Raw genomic sequence first — 21,150 nt, 5'->3', positions numbered from 1 at the left:
GGATACAAGTGCACCTCCGATTTCTTGCCTTAGAACTTACAGAGGCCATAATTCACATTCAAGTGAAGTGAGCGTATGCAGGGGCTCTGGGCCCCCACCCCCAGGTTAACAGCACGGACTTTTCTCACACTTATCTACCTGTGAAATCCTTCATACCTCTCATAACTGGTCAATGACTGTATCAGCAAACTGCATCAGGTGTTTTTTCTACACGCTTTTTACACGGAATTCTATGGATTATTGTATTAGTAGATTTCGGTGCATCATTTTTAAAGTAATGGTTCCTACGCTTGTAGTCACAAAGTTGTTTTATTTCTCGCGTTTTTTTTTTTTTTTCTAGATGACTGTTTGTGTTAATATTGTCAAATTTAAAATAGATGTTATTTGCTTATTCTGTCTTTACCTTTTTAATTTTTTGAATGCTACATGACCCTAATGAATTTAATTACTTACACCTGTTGTAAATACAGTGTTGTGCAAAATCCCATTTTCATTCATTTCAATTGCTAGTGTTATAAAATGACAGATTTTTTTTGTCTAGACACCATTTCTGTTTATGAAATAAAGAACATATCATGTATAACACTGGTGTTGTTGCTGCTGTCTTGGCTTAAAGGGTTTCTTTAGTTGAATTCATCATTGCTGAACAGTGGGGTCTTGTTGTCTGAAAACACCTCTGTTTTTTCTGCTTTGGTTATTTGTCAGTCATTGGAACCACCTGGACAACTGTGTGTGTGTGTGTGTGTGGGGGGGGGGGGGGGGGGGGGGGGGGAAGGGTAGACGTGATCAACTTACTGATTAATTCATTTTATAAGTGTTTATATATAATTATTCACTGTAACTGTATGAATCTTCACTGGTATATGGTTACAATGACTTACTGAAGACAACATCAGATTAAGTGCATTTAATACAAAAAAGCATTATAATTAACACACAAAAAATAGTGTTTGATCAACAACAATCCAGGATATTGGTGAAAGTTTTTCTTTGGAGAATTCAGATGAAGAAGAGCCCTTTAATATCTCGTATAGTTTGCTGTAGTTATTCCATGATAAGAAATATTCACAAAATAAATACTGCATTAAATTTTAGAAAAGACTTTTAGAGAGGTTTATGCCTCTACATTTTCGATCCGTAGAGGCCAATGCTCGTCAGATCTTTTTGACATCCAATCATTCCTATTGCTCTTTGAGCCGCACGTCATTTTGACGTTTGTGAGGTGCCCCTCGCAAGTTTAAATTATGCATGACAAGTAATTATCACCCAGATAAAAATGCAGATGCGCGTGCAGCTATTTTAAAGTGCTTACAAATACGTTGCTTCTGACATAGGCGTCTATTACAAAAAACCTCGCATCATTAGCGCTAAGTATGACAACTTTATCGCAGTAAAGCTTTTTTTTTGTTACTGCCCGATTGAAGCAAATATGTTACAATTAGAATGCAGTTTTAGCAGAGGGTGAGCGAAGCAGCGCCCCCTATGGGTTCCGCTTGGTGGACCATCTCCACTAGCACTCCAGTCTTTTCCCGCGTTCATTTCTTCATGATGGAAGACAGTTCCAGGATCATACTCTGAAAGAGAGAGACTAATGTTTACGCCATTGAACAACGTTTCACTCAGAATTCAGCAAACATACATTTATCGTGTTGTTTATGCTTAGACTTATGATAAACAATTAGCTCAATTACCAATGTGCAGTTAATTCGTCAAAGATGTGTTGTTTAAATTGAATAAAAATACCGTTTGCCTGGAATTGCATCACAGAGGATTTTCCTAAAGAGGTTTTAGTTATTTGGGACGTGTGGGTTGATCATTAAACAATAGTAATACTTAATTTACTGTATTATGATCTATTTTAATTTCTATTCTATGAACCAACAGCCGAGTAATTATCATAGTTACTACATTAACCTGAAAATGTGTGGCTTTGAATGGGGTGGATACAATTGGCAGTACTTTTTATTACTGCAATATACATTTTGTCAGTATTTTTGCGTGTTTTCTGGTTGTCAGGGTTTCAAGGACGGCTTCCCGCAACGACCAGCAGGCGTCCTCATGACAGTCTATCTGTCCGTGGTGCCTGCTGCTTCCCTGAACATCCACCAGAGGAACTTTTCCTCCTGTTTGTGTTTGCACTGTGTATATCTAATCATTGTCTGATTGTTCACGCGTGTTTGCAATTAATCTTGAACGTTCAGTGTATTTAAACCCTGCCTATTGCGCTATCCCCTGCTCAGTCTTGAGTTAGCGTCTGTTGTGTGCGTTGTCGTGCCCAAGTCTGCTAGTTTTAGTAAAGCGTCTTCGTTTGTTGTAAACCTGCCGTGCTTTTTGAGTTGTCTCTTCATCTGGGTCCTTCCTGCTCACCGTTACACTAGTAGTGTAACCGCAACCGTCGTTAAGTTGTTACTTTATTTTCGGTGAATTTACAAGGGTATGATTTTTGACAGTTTAGACGCAAAACCTATGCTTCACAACTGATTAAACCACATCTTATTTGTTGAGCTAAAACGCCACTTGTTTTTTTTTTTTTTCCTTCAATACTTGCCATTGACATTCTCCGTCCAGTCGCGGGGGGTGGGGTGATGGGCGGGCTCTCTCCCTGGGCCAGGCGTTTAGACTCAGACCCCGAACCGCTTCCCGAACCAGGGCTGCTGGGCGGACTCGCAAGCCTGCTCTCGGAGAGGCCGCGGGACATAAAACTGGCCTTTCTGGTGGAGGGGTAGTGACCGCTGTCCGGCGAGTCGCTTCGGTCGTCGTCGAAGCAGCTGACCCGGCTCTGCTTGCGCAAAGCGTTGCGAACGGCCGCCGGTATTTCCACGTGGCTGGATTGGGAGGGTGCTTTGGGGTGGGGTCCGGCGTGCTTGGGCTGACCCGCGTTCTTGGCCCCGTTTGAATCATCGCTGTTGCACGAATGATCCCGGTTATCCAAGGTGCTGCGGCGGTCCGCGGCGCCAAGCATGCGCAAAGCCTGAATCTCGTCCTGGCTGGGTTGGCGGAGCTGTCTGGGGTTCTGATCTGCACCGTGCGGACCTCCAGTGATGCTGTCGTGTCTCGGTACCTCGTGACCGGGCTGAGGTCCCGTTGGGGGCATGTACACGGGAAGAGGGTCCATCTGTGGGTCCGGCACGATTGTGTAGGTTGTCTGCGTTAACTGCATCACTTTGTGCGGTGATGAGTTCGTGACGACGCACACTTGCTGAACCATTGAGTTTTTCTTTGATCTGCAAATACTGTCGTCGTCTCCAATTTTTTGCCCATATAAAGTTTGCTTAATTTTTTTCACTCCCAAGTGCGAAATTTCGAGGAGGTTCAGAAAAAGAGAAACTCCAGCGATTACAATCATGAACACCATAAAAATAGTTTTTTCCGTTGGCCGGGAGACGAAGCAGTCAACGCTGTTCGGACAAGGCAACCTCTCACACTTGTACAGCGGGTCCAGTCCAATTCCGAACAAGACATACTGGCCCACAATGAACCCCACCTCCACAACGGATCTCGTAAGGATATGGAAAACGTAGGTGCGCAAAAGGGATCCCCGCAGAGGGGCTTTGCTGACCTTTTTCTGCTCATCCAGCTTTCTCAGTTCCCTCTCGATCCTTTTGTGGTCCTCGAGAAGGGGCTCCGTCTCCTCCAGCTCCGCTTTCAGCTGCGCCTTTTTCTTGTGTCTCTCCTTCTCCAGCGCCCTGAGGCGGTACAATGCGTGCCCCATGTACACCAGAGACGGAGACGAGACGAAGATGATCTGCAGCACCCAGTACCGTATCAGGGAGATTGGGAACGCTTTGTCATAGCAGACGTTTCTGCAGCCGGGCTGCTCCGTGTTGCAGATGAACTCGCTCTGCTCGTCGTCCCAGACGTCTTCAGCCGCCACGCCGAGAACCAGCATCCGGAATATGAAGAGGATGGTCAGCCAGATCTTCCCCACTATGGTGGAGTGGATGTGGACTTCTTCCAAGATGCTTCCGAGCAAGTTCCAATCCCCCATCTTCAGTGCCACATATCCTCTCGCTGAAAAAACACCGCTAGTATTACTTCGAACAATAGTACAAAAGACAACGATTAAAACAAATACATACGATACATTTATTCTGCAAGAGGAATAGAAAGAAATAAAGAGTAGGATCCAATTTAACCGCAAAGGGGAGTTGTCCTAAACTCTTAATGACCAATTAAAAGGACTTCTAGTTGGTTCTTTCTTCACAAAGCAATTTAGAGTCCTTCTGTTGTATTTAAATGAACTATTTATGTAACGAAAAACGTTTCTAGAATTAAAACACTTCTAAAATTAAAATAAAATTGAAACTGGGAATTGACACGAAAGTAGCAATCTTTTTAGTACTTTAAACAGTTGGTAGTATTTTAAATAATTGTTCACAGGCTCGTTGACTGTTATCTTATGCGCTAAACTACAATTTAAAAAACCTACTAAAATATATCAACGAGGCCAAAAGTGTTAAAGTACAGACAAGAAACAAAACAGAAAAAAAATCAAATGCTTACATTTTAACGGGATATGTTGTTCTCTGTCATCTGTACGTAGAAATAATGATATTCAAGAAAGCAAGACCTACTATGCGTTGTTAACTGAAACCTCTCTATTACCCACCGAAGAAAGATCAGACACCTCCCCTCTGGACATTGCTACCGAGAATGCGCTCCGGATCCGTTGCATGTACAGTTCACACAGTGGAGAGATCGATTTTAAACCGACTGGACAATGTCCCGAGGGTGGTTCTGCCATGCAATTGTTGACCGCACCACACCGCACCGCGCAGAACAAGTTACCCACGGTGCCACCGACCCTGCGGCTCTCCAGCTATCAATACAACACGTGTGCGCACACGATCTTTTAATTCAGAATTTTGGCCCCAGCTTGGGTCAACAGACAACTGTTTTAAGATGTTGGCAATAGGGCTTCACCATCTGTGAGCCACAGATCTAAAATGTATAGGCGTTGCAACCGGATTTTGTGCATTTGTGAAATAAATTCAGCTACCACAGAGAGCCAGACAAAATGATCAATGAGTCACGTCCGATTTCACAGTCAACTGCATGATGTGCTATTTTAGGCTTTGCGTTGGGCTGCCAGTCAAACGAGAGATCCATTGCAGAACAACCCGAACTGAAGTCGAGCATGTTTCCTTATGTAACATGTAGGATCCCTCTGATGTTACTTACCTCATCCCTACCACTTTGATTAAATCCACAGGAACCAGAACCAGAATTATGATAAAAGCACTGTGTTACCACCACCATTTCTCCTCATTCATGATTTTATTTCCATGGTACATGGTAGCTTGACAATTCCCTAGGGAATTATATCCAGATTCCAAAGTGATACAAATGCCAAAACATCAGGATAAATACGCTTTATTAAAAAATGAGGAGACATGTACAATATTCACAAGCAATGTTTTGTGGACATAAAGAGAATATTACCAAGGAACCTTAACCACCCCGCCAATCATCTTTTCAGTTACCAAAAATGTAAAACATAAAAAAGAAAGTAAAATCCTCAGATCTATAAACAATATTTACACATTCAATAAATTGAATCATACAAAGCAACAACTATTTAACAATTTACTCATTTGTACATGGTGTTGTACTAAATACTCATGACTGGATGAAGATGTTGTCTCTTCCAAAATATTTGATATCCTAAAAAATTTTCAGACAGAAGATAGAATATTTAATTCTACAACTACTGTCACCAGCTTTGGGTTTATTAAAAAAAAAAAGAAGACTCAAAATATACACTTAGCTCTTTAATGAGTTTTGGTGTCCTGAAACGCTTAACTGAAATGTCCACATTGTGAACGTTTTACTGGATTTTCAGTTTAATGTTTGTGAAATCCTTGACAACTGAACACCATTTCATCTCCTCACTAGCTGTAAGCACACAGGTTTCTTGGAGTACTGAATAAGCAGACTCCTCCAAATCACACTGAATTACTTTGTATATGGAAAAAAAATTGCTGTGAAAGTGAACACCTAACTAAAAACGGATGTTATTTGTGGTCTTCAAAAAATAACGTCACATTTATTCATAGAATGAGATTTTAATTCCCATCTTTCAGTTTCTGTCCCGTTTCATTACAACTCAAAGGAAGTTTGACACAACCGTTCTAAGATCTGGCAAAACAGTGTGGCTGAAGTCCAAAAGTGCCACACGGAGTGTTTCAAACTTCCTTTGACAGGTAACCTAAAGCAACCGGAATGAGGTAGATCTTCTGAAAACAGCAAAGGACAATTCAGACTGCATAGAACGAAAGTGTGAGCACTGCGTTGTGCCGATTCAGCCGTTGATCCAGCACCAACCACTTCGATACTTGGATCGCATGAATATTTTTAACTGGATATGTTAAAAACATTTTTTGTGAAGGCAATCTTGTTCAAACTCTGGTGCGTCTGTAACCATTCAATAAACTGCTTCCATAAATGAATGCATAAGTTAATCACCAAAAAAATATATCACTGGAGGTATGCTGTAATTGACATGTAATGTACTTGCCTCAGTCTCTTTTTTTAGGGCAAGGAGAGCTGTCTTATAACGATCCAGCCAAAAACAACGCAAAAAAAGTTCTTTTGAACTTGGGACATCTTACAGTATCTGCTCTTTCCATTCTTCCCAGCGCTGACCCTTCACACCAGTGGATGCCATTGGCTTCCCGCCGGGTTTGAGGGGCGTAACCACAGCTGTGCCCCCCCCTCTCAGGGCGTAAGTGCATTCCCCTGTTGGGGTCTAGGGTTTTATTGCCTTGGCGTCACCCGATTATCAGTGAAACACAAAGCTTCCCTCAACAATTTGTGATCTGACAGACAATGACAACCTGCAGTCAAATTACCACTCCCACGTTACTCATTTCAGGGTGCAGGACTAATCACTGTGTCACTTCCTGGTTTCACTCCCATAGGATGCCTGGGCACACAAATGACCTCACTGCTCCCAAGAACTCAGCTTTCCATCCTCTCCTTCTTCTTAAAAAGCTTCATGAGCTGACAGAACCTCTCCGCAATCTGCAAAAAAAAAAAAAAAGGTAATACATTTAAAAATACATAAACTGCACTTAAATTACACAATGCTGAGTGGTCCACGCGCAAGACAAAAAATGGCGGCACTGATGGGCTCTGGCAGCTGAGGAGTGGGCAAAAATAGAGGAATCAGATCAACGGGCACCCCTTCTAATCATACACCGTACAGACACGCTACAAATATTCTCACTTAAACACAGAAGAGAATATAGATACCTGAGACGGCGATTTGTTTATCTTTGCAGAAAGACCAGAAAATGTTTCTGGAGAAGCGCCCTTCATCTTCAATTCAATGAGGATATCCCGGTCTTCCTCCCTGTGACCGTGACACAGAGTAAGACCAAAGTAAAACTCCTGTCTGTCACTACATAAAGCAAGGGTTAAAAGGGCACAAGGAAACATGGCACACAACACATGTAGTCAATAGGTCATTAAATCAATGAGAAGCGTCCACTCCTGGCCCTAAACATCCACAATCCTAAGTAGTTTAAGATGTGCTTCTCACCCAGAAACTAATACTGACAATTCCAAAACTAACTGATACAGTGATAACTGTGGACACCACAGAGCTAGGAAGACACACGTCACAGTTCCACATGAATGATAAAGCTCAAACTTAAGAGGGTCCTCATTGAGGGGATAAGCATGCCACAAAAGGTAAAGAACAACTCACCTGGTCCACGTCACCACCACCTCACCCTTTCTTCTGATAACATTCTTAGCGGACAGACTGTTAGGAGACAGCGGAGTGACCTTTGACTTGCTCCTCTTTCTTTTGGGAGTCCTACTTCTTTTGTCTTTATGACCTTTTGACGCCTTTTTCTTTCTGTCTTTGGGCGTTCTCTCTCTGGCTGCTTCTGTTTTGGCCCGCTTTGCCCTTGGTTCCGAGTGGTGCTTTTTTCGCTTCTTGCTGCGTCTGCCATTTTCCTCCGAAACGCTACTTTCCTGGGTTGTGACAATACGTTGATCAGAGGTTTCTGTAGATTCTTCAGCCTTGCTGTCCGATGGGGCCTTGGCAGGCTCTCTTGGAGAATTTGTGTCATGAGAATTGACAGCTATCCCAGGGACACCGCATTCTGCAGGCAAAGCCTCCGACGGGCCCTTTTCTGGAAAGTGAGCATCAGGGTCGCTACATGAAGGTGAATTCTGAGATTGTTCACGGCTTTCCCCACTGGGGGATGAATCCAAACTGGAATGTGTGGTGTCTTCCCTCTCCTCCCGGTCCCCTGTTACCACCTGCGACCCTGACTCGGAATTTTCGGGATTCGGGCCGGGGTTGGCGGCAAAGCTGGTGGACGCGTGCCTGATCCTGACGATGAAGTGGTCGTTGGACTTCTCCATCACCACGGCCTGCATGGGGAGGTGCGGCTTGAACTTAAAAGCGGCGGGGCCCCCCTCCTCCCACGTCCTGCCGCCGTTGGACCCCGCGCTGGAGTTGTCAGAGTCCAGGGCGAGGTGGATGTCCTGCTCAGTGGCGTCCTCGCCGTCCATCAGAGCGTCCTCGCTGAAGTGGGCGCTGATGACGCTGTCCGGGGCCGATGCGGGCTCGCCGTTCTCCGCCCGCAGGAAGCTCAGGTGGCTGTCGGACTTCAGCGGCGAGGGGATGGTGAGAGAGACCGCCAGGTCCTCCGCTAGGATGGAGTAGGACCTTTGGGAAGGCCCTGTGGACGACGCCGTCACTCTGAGGGGCAAGCTCGGGGGAACCTCTAACAAGCAGCTCTCGTCCAGGACAGCCGGGTTCAACGGAATTTGAATTTTAGAGTTCGGGGAGGAAAATTTGCATGGCGAGATTGCCGACCATGTCGAAATTAACTTCGAGGGTGTCATGGCTGTCTTATTTGGAGACGTTAAGGACATGAAGCTCTCACCAGAGGGGGCGTCCTTCCGCGGGGTGCCTATGGGCCAGCTGTGGGGTTCCCCTCCGGGGACACTGGTCTCCAGCAGGTCAGACCCCTGCAGAAGACACTTGAAAATCTCGCCCATCTGGGAGTCTGTGACCAGGTTGAACGTCAGGCTGGACGCCTGCTGCTCAGTCAGGATTTCAAAGTCGGATCTGTCCTGGAGCGAGGTGCTGTGGGACAGCCTGCGTACACTGACGGGCGTTTTTTCTGTCGGAGGGGATGTTTTGGATGGGCTGACGGCACTGTGGGGTGGGGACTGAACAGAAAGCGGTTCTTGCTTTTGTGTTTCCGAAACCTGGTCCTCTTCCTCCTTATTCATCCTCAGATTTTTGCCCCTACTGCCCAAACCAGTCCTGTATGGGACAGCTGGGGTAGGCTTGGTTTTCTTGTCCTGTAATCCAGAGGTATCTATTGACGCCACCTCCCCAGCCTTCCTCTTAGTGGTAAGGCTTGCAGTGACTGGAGATTTAGCCTGGATCTTATGCATCTCCTTTTTGTCCTTGTTTCTTTCTACATTGTTTTCAGTCTTAGGCAAATGTCTCGCATCTGAGACTTTGCACAGACTTGTTAGAGCTGCCTGGATTTCCCGGAACAAAAAGTCAAACTGATCTTCCACAAAAGTCCAGAGCTTCTTTTTCAAGCTCGGAGACTGCTGTTCAAAAATACGAGTAACAATGCCGTTATTTGAGATCTTATTCATAGTTGCAGAAATGATGCTATTGAGTTTGGGTTTCAGAATGCTTTCCAAACTGCAAAATTTACTGAAGTTAACATTATTCACAAAGTCTGTAAAAGAGAAGAGAGACATGTCAACGATGTTGGAGAAGGATTTCTTTGGAAAATTCTTATGAAGTTTCATGTACTTTTTCCTCAACTGGGTACGGATCAGCTTTAACATATCCATGACTTCAGATATGGTGGAAGGATTGGTTCTGGGCAAAAGTGGCAAGATTGTTTTGAACTGCTTCTTATTTGATAAGGGGCTGTTATTAGGAGAGGCTGTGGTTTTGCTTCTTGTTCCAGAACTGCCTTTTGAAACTGCTGCTGCCTTTTCGGCTTGCTTCTTAGCAAGTCTTGGAGATTTCGGACTCGGCTGGTTCTTAGCAGTTGTGGCGCAGTGGGTCTTCCTGGGCTTAGGAGACGGTGTTACTGGGGTGTCATCCTCTTCACTGTTACTGACAATTTCTCCTTCCTCCAGTTCATTTTCGTCCTCAGAGGAAGTGGAGGAGGAGGCAGAGGGCGGGTTCTGGTCCGAGTCCCTGCCTGCGGTTTGCGCCGAGCTGCAATCAGGTTTCTCATTCTCCTTGTTCACATCCATCCTTCTTGTTCCTGTCACAGTGGAAAAGTCTTTAAAAATAGAAGAAAGAATTAGACACTTATACAGGGATACCCTCTACAAAGGAACAGTACTCCAGTACAATGTAAACCTCATAACTAGCACAACAGCTATACACAGGCTTTTTTTTTTAAGAACAAAGCAAATTTTCTGTAAGTTTAGTCTACATTACAAAGTGAGAACAGAAGCACAAAATGGATGTAATGATTAATAACTTGCTCTTAAGTATTTGTCTTAGTCAAACTACATTTCTGACCTAATTGTGAGATATCCCAAAAACAAAAACAAACAAAAAACAGATGACAGAAATTAGAAAGACACGGCTCTTACCTTTGCTCAGGGATTTGATGTGCGATTTGCCAGAGGAATGAGGCTGGCTTTTCTTCACAGGCCGGACCGGGCTGGTGAGGGGGCTGATTGCTTCTGGAATGTGCCGGATGCTCTTCAGGGTCAGCATCATGGAGTCCTCGTCGTTGGGTACTGGGACGGAACTCGAGGGCTCAGCATTCCGCTCCTCATCCTCAGTGGAGTCGGGCTCAGAACTGAGGGGGGCCTTCTGCGTCTCAGCAGAACCGTCCTGGCCTGGACGAGACCAGCCTACATCCTCCACGATCGTGCTGCTCACATTGGCCATCTCTACGCTCTCCGCTGTCGGCAGGCTGTGGCTCAGGACAGTTTTTTCAACATCTTTTTCCTGCTCTGTACTGGAAATGATCACCGTTTCCACGACAGCAGGGGCAACCTCAGTGTTGTCTGAGCTCTGGGAAACGGCCTCTACGCTCTGGGAAACCACCTCTATGCTCACAGTGCTGGACACAGCATCGGTGGACATATCACAGGTTTCTCCACCAGTCTCATCACCCTCAGGACATGTATCCATGACAACAGAAATGGGCGCATCTTGCAAAATAGCCTCAGGCGGGACGACAAGTGGAGATTTCTGGCACTCCGATTGGACACTGCCGTTGTTGTCCGCAGAGCAATTCTCCATGTTGACATCAACTGGGTCTTGGGTAGCAGCAACAACAGATTCAACATTTGTGGACTTACTGTTTTCAGGACTTGAACTGCACACACAGGGGTCATCTGTAACTTTTACTGTCTCAACCACAGAATCCCCTGTACAATTATCAGCAGCACTATGTAGGTCTAAAGCCTCAGCAGGCGTCGTTGTTTTTACAACATTAGCATCCTCTGTTTCTGACACAGAACCACAATTCTTGGTAACCATGGGCATCTGTTTGATGTCATCAGCTACAGTGTCAGTTTGCAGTTTACCATCTTCCTTTTGGAGGACTGTATTTTCGTCTACCTCTTTTGCTCCACCACTTTCTGCATTGAGCTTTGGTTCCTCATCAGAAACAGGTCTTTGAATTGCACTTTCAGTATCCGCTAGACCTGGATCTGATGGTGGTCCTGGAGCATTTTCTGCACCGCAACTTCCAGAGATCTTGGCCGCTGGTGCTTCAAAGACCTCGTCCCTCTCTTGAACCATGTCACGACTGCTGTCCAGCTCATCTATGACACAGTAATCCTCCCCTAAATCAAATGGGCCGCTGTCCTCCCCTCGGCTGTCTTCGGCGTCCTCAGGTCGGCTGCTCTCCTCCTTGCCTCCCGAGGACAGTCTTGGTTTTTTCGCAGGGGAGAGAGTCAGGTTCAGCCTTTCCATGAAGTTTAATTTTCTATTCTCGCTTTCTTCTGGAAGGTTTTTCTCAGCCCCTTCACACTCTGCAGCTCTCTCTGATTCGTCACTACTCTTCAGCGGGCCTTCTTTCCTCACTGGCACCTGGTGTTTGTCCTTTTTAACTGGGTCACTGCTGTCAGTGCCAGCAGCTGACTTCCTGGGGGGAGTGGCTTGTCTGCTGCTCCTTGAATCGGCGTGCCTCTCGGATTCATTGCCCCTTTTCCTCTCGCCCATTTTTCGGGTACCCTCCCGGTCGCTCTTTCCCACGTCCTTCCCTTTGCTCCTCTCATACTCCTTGCTCCTCTCTGTCCTGTTGCTGCTTCTCTCTGCTCTGCTCCTGCTTTGCTCCTCTCGCCTCCTCTCCTCTCTCCTGTGCTGTTCCTTCGCGGGACATTCCTCCCCCCTGCGGCCGGACGAGACACTCGGCTTCCCTTCTTTGCCGACGGACTCCTGAGAACTTCGGTCTCCCTTGTCCCGATCGTTACTATGCCTGTGCTCCCGACTGCTGCCCTTAGAAGGCTCCTCAGCCAAGTCTCTCGACCGCGTTCTTGACGAGTGAATACTGGAAGTTGCATGCTGTGAACTGCCCGACGACGGACTCGGCTTCCTCCTGCGCGGGGGGCTTCTTCCCTTATCCGATCTCCTGGGCGGCTCCGGACTCAAGTGCTCACGCCTGCTTCTGCTGGACCTGACACAATCTCTTCCCGACTCCTTCAATTCTTTGTCCACCTTCTCCCTCGCCTTTACTTTGCTTTCTTCATTTACACCCGAGTCGCCATAATTTTGGAGGTCTCTCCCCTGACAGCGCTGAGACTGTCCTCCTTTAATGTCCTGTGATGGTACCGACTGCTTTTCGGAAACTTTCTGTGGCATTTCAGCAATCCCTGCAGAAGTTTGCTGATTGGGCTCCTCCCTGCTGGAAGACTGAAGCTTTCTAGAATCTCTGCCACTTTTAATGACAGCGGAATCATTGTGTCTACTAGGAAGCAGTGAGTCTGCCCTCGGGCCTCTTGAGCTCTCATGACAGGGAGGCGTTAAAAGGGAAACGTCCTTATGTGGTGGTCCAGGCTGCAGGCTGACACTGGTTCTAGTGTCAGAGTGACGTTCAGAGAGCTCTTTTGGAGCGCAGTTCACTTTCGGCTCTTGTGTCCGAGTGTGTGCCAGTGGATCATGTGATACTGCAGATTTCCCTCCGCCACCTTGGTTCCTCTGGAAATTCGTCTGAGCCCGAGGGAAGGACTGACCATATCCACCCCGTCCAGATCTGCATATACAAAAGATTAATGCAGATCAATATTTCAATCTTATACAGTTTTTGCAATAAATTATGATCATTTCCACACAGAGAGAAAAAAATGTAGGTCTTTGTAAATGTACTGTGGGGTAAGTATTATGTATCACACATATCTATGGTGCACATGCCTTCAGATATTAATGAAAAAGAAAAACAAAACACTTGTACTGATCATTAGGATACAGTATGTTAAATACACTGATGGTATAGTCAGAAACACACGAAAACAAAAGCGCTTGCCTCTGATTCAGCCTGTTTATCTCCTCATCCTTTCTCACTATCTCCATTCGGGCCGTTTTAATGAGGGCGCATATGTTTTTCTTCAGACTCGTGTTCTCCTTTTGCAGGTTTGCGTTCTTAAAAACACAACAACACAAACAAAATCAACACATACAACCTTAACATAGCGCGATGAAATTACGGCCACACTATTTTTAAGTCAACTTTTACCGTGGTAGAAACAAAAACTAATTCCACTGGAAAACTTGAGGAAGTGGTTAAAAACATTCTTAACTTTGACACTAGTTCACACTGGAGAGCGCCTTGAAATCATTGTTTACGCTATCCATATTCTAGAGTGAAAGGATATGAATCCTGGTGTACTTTGCTTAAGTGGTATGTTTTGTGGCATGCTTAAGGAACAAAACATTCACAACTTTCTTTCTTAGCTAAACTGTGAAGACTAACCTGTATCTGCATTTGCTGCAGGTTATACATTAATTCTTTAATCTTGTTTTGTGCTGCATCCAGTTTGGTCTTCAGCTGCAAAAGAACAAAAAAACATGATCCGAGGGACTACTTTATCTTTAAATTAGTCAACACCTCTTACAAAAGCATTTATGTTATAAATATTTAGTTATATTAGCTCTTATCCAGCGGGATAACAACAGTCAACCTCAGGTGCATGCTTATAGCCAATATAATTACCCAGACACCAATACATTCATAGACATCGGAAAAAAAATAAGTACTTGTGTCACCCCTGCATGTTAATGCAAGACAAAAAGAAACTGTAACCTCTGACATGGAGAGAAAACTCAAGATCACAAACCTCACTGCAGGTAGCGTTTCTTTCCTGCTGCTCCTCTGTGATTATTTCTTCATATAAATCCATGGACTCTTTTAGTTTTGGTGAGAAGATAACGCCCAATTTCCCTGAAAAGGAACCAATATTCGCACTCATCATCACAACCTGCATCATGCATGTTTTGGGTTTCATGGGAGGGGAAGGGTAGGGATGAGAGCTGAGGTGTCGGGTGAGAAAGAGCAAACTCCCTATCCCGTAACGAACTGCAGTTCATCATCACAGTTCCACAGTTTAACATCACCCAGATTCTCCACACCAGTTGCTCTGTGGAGTATTCTCTGACACGGTTTGACTCCAGGGTTCGCTTGGCTGCTTGGAATGAAACGAACCACGTGCAGGTCCACACCCAGTTCCTGCCGCAAAAACGCCAAACTGCAGCTCCCATCTGCCTGACTTACTAACCTGCATGCTCACTGTTCCTGGGACTGTTGTCCAGGCCGGAGTAAATATCCACCGAATCCTCATCGTGAACCGCAGGGGAGCCTGAAGCACAGATAATAATATTATAACACAATCCAGTTCTCCTGTCAGTATAGCATAGTGGTAAGGAACAGGATTAATAACTGCAAGGCTGCTGATTTGATTTCCTACTGGGGCTCTTCAAGATCCAAAAGGTACTTAACACCTGGAACTTAGTCTCTCATAGTAACATGAATGTTCAAATTAAGCAAATGATTCTATATCCTGAGACCCCTGCCATTTCAGTCCCTGACATGTGAAGCTAATACACGCCCCATGCAGAAACACTGAATTAGCTAGTGCTTCATTCCAGGTAATTTTGCACGTTATTTCAGGATGTGCACATTCATAGATGAGATGCAGAACCTTTTTTGATGACAATTCTGCAAAATCAACTGGTCATAATAAACTCCAAAGGTGAAAGAAAACAGGTGGCTTAAATCTTCATTCATATTGCTAATGAAAATCCAGCTACCTCTAGAAGGTTTCATCCTTCTCCTAACAGCAACAAGACAGACAAATGTCAAACTGCGCATGTAACCAACATCCCAGAACTCACGCATTTCACACATACCTGACCGTTCTGGCATGTTGCTACAATACACTATGTACAATTACAATTTAAAAAGAACATTGAAATACTCACCAGACTGGCCATGACCAAGGTCGCCATACATCTGGTCTAAAAGAGCCTCCTCCATTTTGCACAGCACTGACGACTAGCTACTTGACAATATATACATTTGGACAGGAACTGAACCTGAAAATTGACAAGCAATGTAATTAGCAAGCCAAGTAGCAGCAAAGCCCCTAAACCAGCTAATCAACTCAGCCATGATCCCACATTCTTTCAGAAACACACGCATCTAAACTATTCATAAACTGGAGCACAATTGCAACAACATGTTGCTAAACGGCTAGAGGACTATGGAAATGTATAATTAATCCACTATACACACAGGTAGTTTACCGACTAATCGAATGGTATCCTGATTAGCTTTACAGTACAACTCAAATCGAGTTTTGGAGAAAGCAGACGTGATACAGGAGATGCAAGTGTGCTCAGAGACATGTCTCACAAATTCTGTAACTGTTGCTTTACAGTTTAGCTAAGGATAGCTAGTGACCGCCTTCTGTCACAAAAGAAAACTAGCTAGCAAGCTAGCCAGCCTCCCTGCTAACGCTAGCTGACAGGAAACTGAGGACATTATGGACACAGCTAAAGACTTTCATACAGGAAAATGCCACTTAGGTAGCTCGCCAGCTAGCTGAGCAGTTATGTATGCCTGTCACATCTTGGAGTAGTTGTAAAGTCGTACCGGCAATCGAACTAGCTAGCTACTGCAATTCCGCGACAGACAGGGACAATTTGCGAGATATCTTGGTAGCTGGCGGCTCTAAGCTACGCATCAAGCTGAGCTGTTAGACGATAACACGGCTTACCTGATAGCCTAGTAACGTTAGCTGACTACATGCTACTTGCTAGCAAGCTACATACCTACTTAGGGCGGCCTAAGAATAATGAATATGCAGCGTCTCCCAACTTTTATCCCCCGTTTATGTGTGTTACAGACCGAGTCCACTAAAGCTGTAGGATGAAATAAACCCACGCCTCCTTACCGCGTACAGCCAGATCGGTCCTTTTAAACGCGTATAGGAACCTAACCAGCTAGTTTGCTTTAACCAAACCAGCGACAGTCGCGCCAACTGCCTGCGCCTTCCGCCACAACAGGAGATGACGGCATTTTCCCGCGGTGTGCGCGAGAGCGACGCCTCTTCCGGGTTCCCCCGCTTTGCCCGCGATATCCGCTCCCGCGTCGCTGCACTTGCAGACTCGCTTTTACAGTTATTCGTCTGGCAGACGCTCCTGTCCAAAGCGACTTACAAGCGAGGCAGACGGCAGAGGCAAATGGCGGGTTAATTTCATTACCATTACTTTAGCTTTTTGAAAGCATTCTTTTGTCTGAGCCTATAGGTTGTCGTCTACTGCTCACTATTTTTTGGCCAGCTAGCCATACAAAAATTTATGACTTATTTATGACGAATTTATCACTAAGTGTACTGACTATGGAATTGTACATCCATAAATTCGAAGTTGGAATAATTTGCTGTGTTTAAAAACTATTACTAGTTAGGTTCCAATGAATAATTATAGTTAGCTGTCTAACTTAGGTGAATGTAAATGCCTTTATGGCCATATGTGGTGCTAGCTGGCTAGTTGTATCACATTGAATTTTATTCGACACAACTGCAATAGGTAGCAACATTTTAATTCTTGTGTCTTCATTATATCTTAATTACGCTTAAGTGTCTCTTCAGGTATGTCCAAAAGGATACTTTTATAAAGACCCAAACAAACCCCTCACTTCCATTTAGACAGAGCCTTAAATTCTGAGAGAGCCATCACTAGCGTCCAGAGACAGTAGACTATCGCACGGGGCGAGGTAGGGAGTATCTTTATCTTCTCTTCCTTTTTGGGTTCAACTAATTGGGTTGGTTGGTGCTGCAAATAGTGAGTTTCGAATTGGTTTGAAATGTTTCTACTGAGGAGCTGAAATTCGAGCATGACCTGACGAGAGGCAGCATCTCCTGACGTCAGCGCGGTGTGTCACACAACGCACTTTTGAAGCAACGCGCTCCGGATCCCAGGCGACACGGCTGACCCGGAAGTGTTTCACTCATACCCACATGTGCACTGGTTGGGGTTTTAACACTGACGGGAACGTGCTTGCTGTGTTGTGATACAACCTGGGAAGAAGAGCAAGTGATGAAACCTGCAGTTAATTTAACGAAATACATTGATATAGTTAACTAAAATACACATTTTCACAAGATTCGGCAGCTGCAAAGAGTTCGATCTTGCTAAATCAAGTAGATGGAAAATTTAGAACTGAACCTGTCATCACTGGGTATAATTGCCAAACACGTTGAAAAAAGTCGCAACGATTTGAGCAAGTATTTGGCTAAGCAGGTAAGATTTATTCAGCAGTGATTTGTATTTGGCTAGATATACAGGTAGACATCTGTATCTACTTTCGGCAGCAAGCAACATCGCTAGCTAAACCATCGTGTTACTTCGTGCAGTTGAGTGACCTACAGTTGGCTCATGAAGTTGTTCATTCCTATTCAGCTCTTAAGATGGCAGCATGAAATCGATTTACCAGTAGGTAACTGAGTGAATATAGCGGTCTGTGGCCGTATGCAGACATTTCAGTGGCAAGAATACAGCGTTTTTCATGAAGTGGTGTTGAGGTTGATGGATAACTGATAGATTTTGTTTTACCCAGAGTGCCAGGCCTTGAATATTAATTGCTAAATGATAGATAGGCAAGATATCTGGGTATGAGTGAAGGACAACCTCCTTAGCTGAAGATATGATATTCCTGATATATCAGAACTACTAACTACAAGACTAGACTATGTACTAGAACTACATAATGGGTATTTTATGTGTGAGGATTGCGACTTGGCTTTCAGTCCCATAACAGTCTGTAATCACAATCTCTGGGTGTGTGTGTGTGTGTGTGTGTGTGTGTGTGTGTGCAGATATGGAGTCAGCAGGACCGGCAGGGCATCCTCTCGTGTCTCGCTCAGCTGCTGCTGGAGAAGGACTACACGCTCCTAATCGCCCGGCATCTTCGGCCCCTCGTCCTGGACCTGCTGGAGAGGAACGCAGAGAGAATCAAAGCGGACGGTAGAATAAACCATGACCTTCATGAACGGCTCTGCGTGGCTCTCAGCAAACTCCTCAACATCAGCCCGGACGCTCGCGTGTAAGTGCTCCCTGGTCAGCCTCACCAGTATGGCTCATTTTGTTTCGGGTTGTGCAGACATTCATTAATAAACAGTATCCTGCATGGCATTATGAGAGAAGGAAACTCAGGTGCAGTGTTTGATTGGATGGTACCATCCAATCCATCTATCATCCATCAGAATTCTATCAACAATTGTTTTGGTGTTTTTGTGGTTCACTTCTCAAAAAAGAAGATATCCATGTTAAATGAGAATGGGCAGAAGTGTGATGTAGTGGTAAGGAGCAGGGCTGGTAACTGAAAGGTTGCCAGTTTGATTCCTCATTGGGGTACTGCTGTAGTACCCTTGGGCAAGGAGTTTAATCCACAGTTGAACTTAATCCACAAAATACTTAATCCACAATTGCCCCACTAAATATCCAGCTGTAAAAATGGATAAAATTGTGGCCAGCCTAAGTCACTCTGGATAAGAGCATCTGCTGGAAAGCAATAATGTAATGTAATGTTTTAAGATTAAAGGTAAAGCACTGAGACCCCTGCTGCTTCTGTCCATTGCTTGATTGGTGACATCAGGAGTAAACGTGATTGGCTCTCTCCCTGCCCCGCAGGTTTGCGTCGGGGTACTTCCGCGATGCGCCGCCGGTGTTTCAGAGGCTCTTCTTCACCAGCGCGGAGTCTTCCTCGGTGCAGTACGGCCCGCGGCGGATGAAGCTGCGCGACCTGATGGGCGCCACCCTTCGCTTCCTGCGCAGCGACTGCGCCAAGTACCGCGAGCTGTGGGACTGGAGCGCCTGCGTGTCCCAGCTGCTCACCAGCGACGTCGTGGTCCGCTGGTGCGTCACCGCCCCCCTCTCATCATTACATCATCACATCGTCGCATTGTTACATCATCACATCCTCGCATCGTTACATCATTACGCCGTCACATTATTACATCATCACACCATCACATTATTACATCATTACACCGTCATATTATTACATCATGGCCATTCAGCAGACACTCTTATCCAGAGCAACTTGCATGCTTCCATTTCACGTATTGTCCATTTATACAGCTGGATACTTGCTGGGGCAAGTTTGGGTGAAGTACCTTGCCCGAGGGTGCAACTGCATTACCCCAGCAGAGAATTGAACCGGCAACCTTTCGGTTACAAGCCATACTCATTGCCACTACACCACACTGCTGCCCACTCCTGCAGCTCCCCGCTTATGCCCCCCCCCCAGCTCTGTTTGCCCCCAGGCTCGGTACGTATGAAAAGACAAAGACAAAGTTTTTTTTTTTATCCCCCCAGGTACACGGCCCATTGCCTGGCTCTGGTGTCCCACATGACAGACAATCAGAAAACCATCTTCCTGAGAAAGGTCCTGTCCAGTGAGGAGATTCTCCACCTCAAAATAAAGTATGTTCCACTGCTTTTTTTTTTTAAATATTTTTTATGGTAATGTTTGATTTGATACACTGTTTCTTTGGTGAGTTTATGTCACATTATATAAATTCTGTGTTTAATTCCCAAAAACTGGAATGGACCGTCTTTGTACTTTACCATTGATGTCTGATGGAACCATGTGCAGTTACTCCTCACCTTGTGTGATGTCATGACTCTTCAGGTCTCTGGAAGAGGAGCAGCAGATGGAAGTAGAGAAGGCCCTGGTCCTAGCCAATCAGGGCTCTGTGATGTGGCGTCAGGAGAAAGGGAATAAGTTCACGAGGGGCCAGGTGGTGTCAGAAGACCTGTCCCAGAATGTTGTGGCTGTCTGTGGGGTGGTGCTGCCCAAGAAAACACTCAGACAGCAAGAGCCAGTACGACTCATTTCTGTGCCAATCACCTGTTATTCAGAAAAGCATTTTTGAAATATATAGTAATATGAAATTGGTAGTCTGCTGTGTAAACTTGATCCTCTGTTTCACACTTTTCCCTCAGTGCTACTCGAAGGATCTGGTGCTGGTCAACTCAACGTGCCAGAATCTGCGTAGGCTGGCCATGGCCGTGGCGTCCCAGAAGGCCGTGCTGCTGGAGGGGCCGATTGGATGTGGGAAAACGTCTCTGGTGGAGTGCCTTGCTGCTGTGACGGGACATGCAAAAGCTCCAGAAATGCTCAAGGTCCAGCTTGGCGATCAAACAGACAGCAAGGTGAGTGGCTGTGGTTTCACACTGATACGTAATGAATAGGTACGCAGCTGCATGGGCCAACTGTCATGTCAGAGGCAGTAACATCCGTCTGCCATAGAAGTCCGCTTACAGGGACTCATGAGTGCGTCATCTGGTTAAGGTGTTCGTTCCCGGGTTCAAGTCTGAGCTTTGTTATTTACCATTAACAACAAGGAGTCTGTAGCGGTGGAACGCTGTTGGCTTCGTTCCGCTGGGGTAGGGTGAGCTTTGTTGGCTTGTCTTGCCACTCTGAAGGCGCTTACTCTGAGTCACTTGGATGATGTCAGTGGAGTGCACGTATCCTCCAATCCCTTTTTGCTTTACTGTGGTGCACTGTGGGGTTTGTAGTGTGAAAATGTGCCAGCATGTCTGAGGATTGCACTGATCTCTCCTCAGCATTCCTGTGAGCACAGAAGGTGATTGAAAAGGCAAAAAGTGTCAGAAAG

At 45.4% G+C, this 21,150-nt stretch overlaps 3 protein-coding genes across 5 annotated transcripts in view; 1 reads left to right on the top strand and 2 right to left on the bottom strand.

Annotated features, from left to right (window-relative positions):
• Positions 1-1,535: 1,535 nt before the first annotated feature.
• On the bottom strand, positions 1,536-3,988 carry gja10b (gap junction protein alpha 10 b). 2 transcript variants are annotated; one of them, XM_036549544.1, is made up of 3 exons: positions 3,062-3,988; positions 2,549-3,013; positions 1,536-1,574 (listed from the first exon to the last, which is right to left on the bottom strand). In XM_036549544.1, exons 1-3 carry the CDS (start codon positions 3,986-3,988, stop codon positions 1,536-1,538), a joined length of 1,431 nt encoding a protein of 476 aa, XP_036405437.1. The 2 variants fall into 2 exon arrangements, with proteins under 2 accessions (XP_036405437.1, XP_036405436.1); XM_036549543.1 differs by having other exon boundaries at positions 2,549-3,988.
• Positions 3,989-5,989: 2,001 nt separating this feature from the next.
• casp8ap2 (caspase 8 associated protein 2) lies at positions 5,990-16,495 on the bottom strand. Its single transcript, XM_036550172.1, has 10 exons — positions 16,420-16,495; positions 15,446-15,559; positions 14,743-14,823; positions 14,305-14,408; positions 13,941-14,015; positions 13,494-13,609; positions 10,606-13,223; positions 7,712-10,286; positions 7,255-7,354; positions 5,990-7,023 (listed from the first exon to the last, which is right to left on the bottom strand). The coding sequence occupies exons 2-10, from the start codon at positions 15,498-15,500 to the stop codon at positions 6,961-6,963; spliced, it is 5,787 nt and encodes a 1,928-aa protein (XP_036406065.1). The 5' UTR covers positions 15,501-15,559; positions 16,420-16,495; the 3' UTR covers positions 5,990-6,960.
• Positions 16,496-17,510: 1,015 nt separating this feature from the next.
• The window catches only part of mdn1 (midasin AAA ATPase 1), a 55,902-nt gene continuing 52,262 nt past the window's right edge, over positions 17,511-21,150 (top strand). For both annotated transcript variants that reach the window (XM_036550046.1, XM_036550045.1), the window contains exons 1-6: positions 17,511-17,770; positions 18,346-18,572; positions 19,160-19,384; positions 19,847-19,954; positions 20,163-20,355; positions 20,477-20,686. In XM_036550046.1, coding sequence (XP_036405939.1) covers positions 17,675-17,770; positions 18,346-18,572; positions 19,160-19,384; positions 19,847-19,954; positions 20,163-20,355; positions 20,477-20,686 — 1,059 coding nt within the window. In that variant the 5' untranslated portion in view covers positions 17,511-17,674. The remainder of the gene's footprint in view (positions 17,771-18,345; positions 18,573-19,159; positions 19,385-19,846; positions 19,955-20,162; positions 20,356-20,476; positions 20,687-21,150) is intronic.

The sequence above is a fragment of the Megalops cyprinoides genome, chromosome 17 (genome assembly GCF_013368585.1).
Source record: "Megalops cyprinoides isolate fMegCyp1 chromosome 17, fMegCyp1.pri, whole genome shotgun sequence".
Taxonomy (NCBI): Eukaryota; Metazoa; Chordata; class Actinopteri; order Elopiformes; family Megalopidae; genus Megalops; species Megalops cyprinoides.
This window is presented reverse-complemented; position numbering and strand designations above follow the sequence as displayed.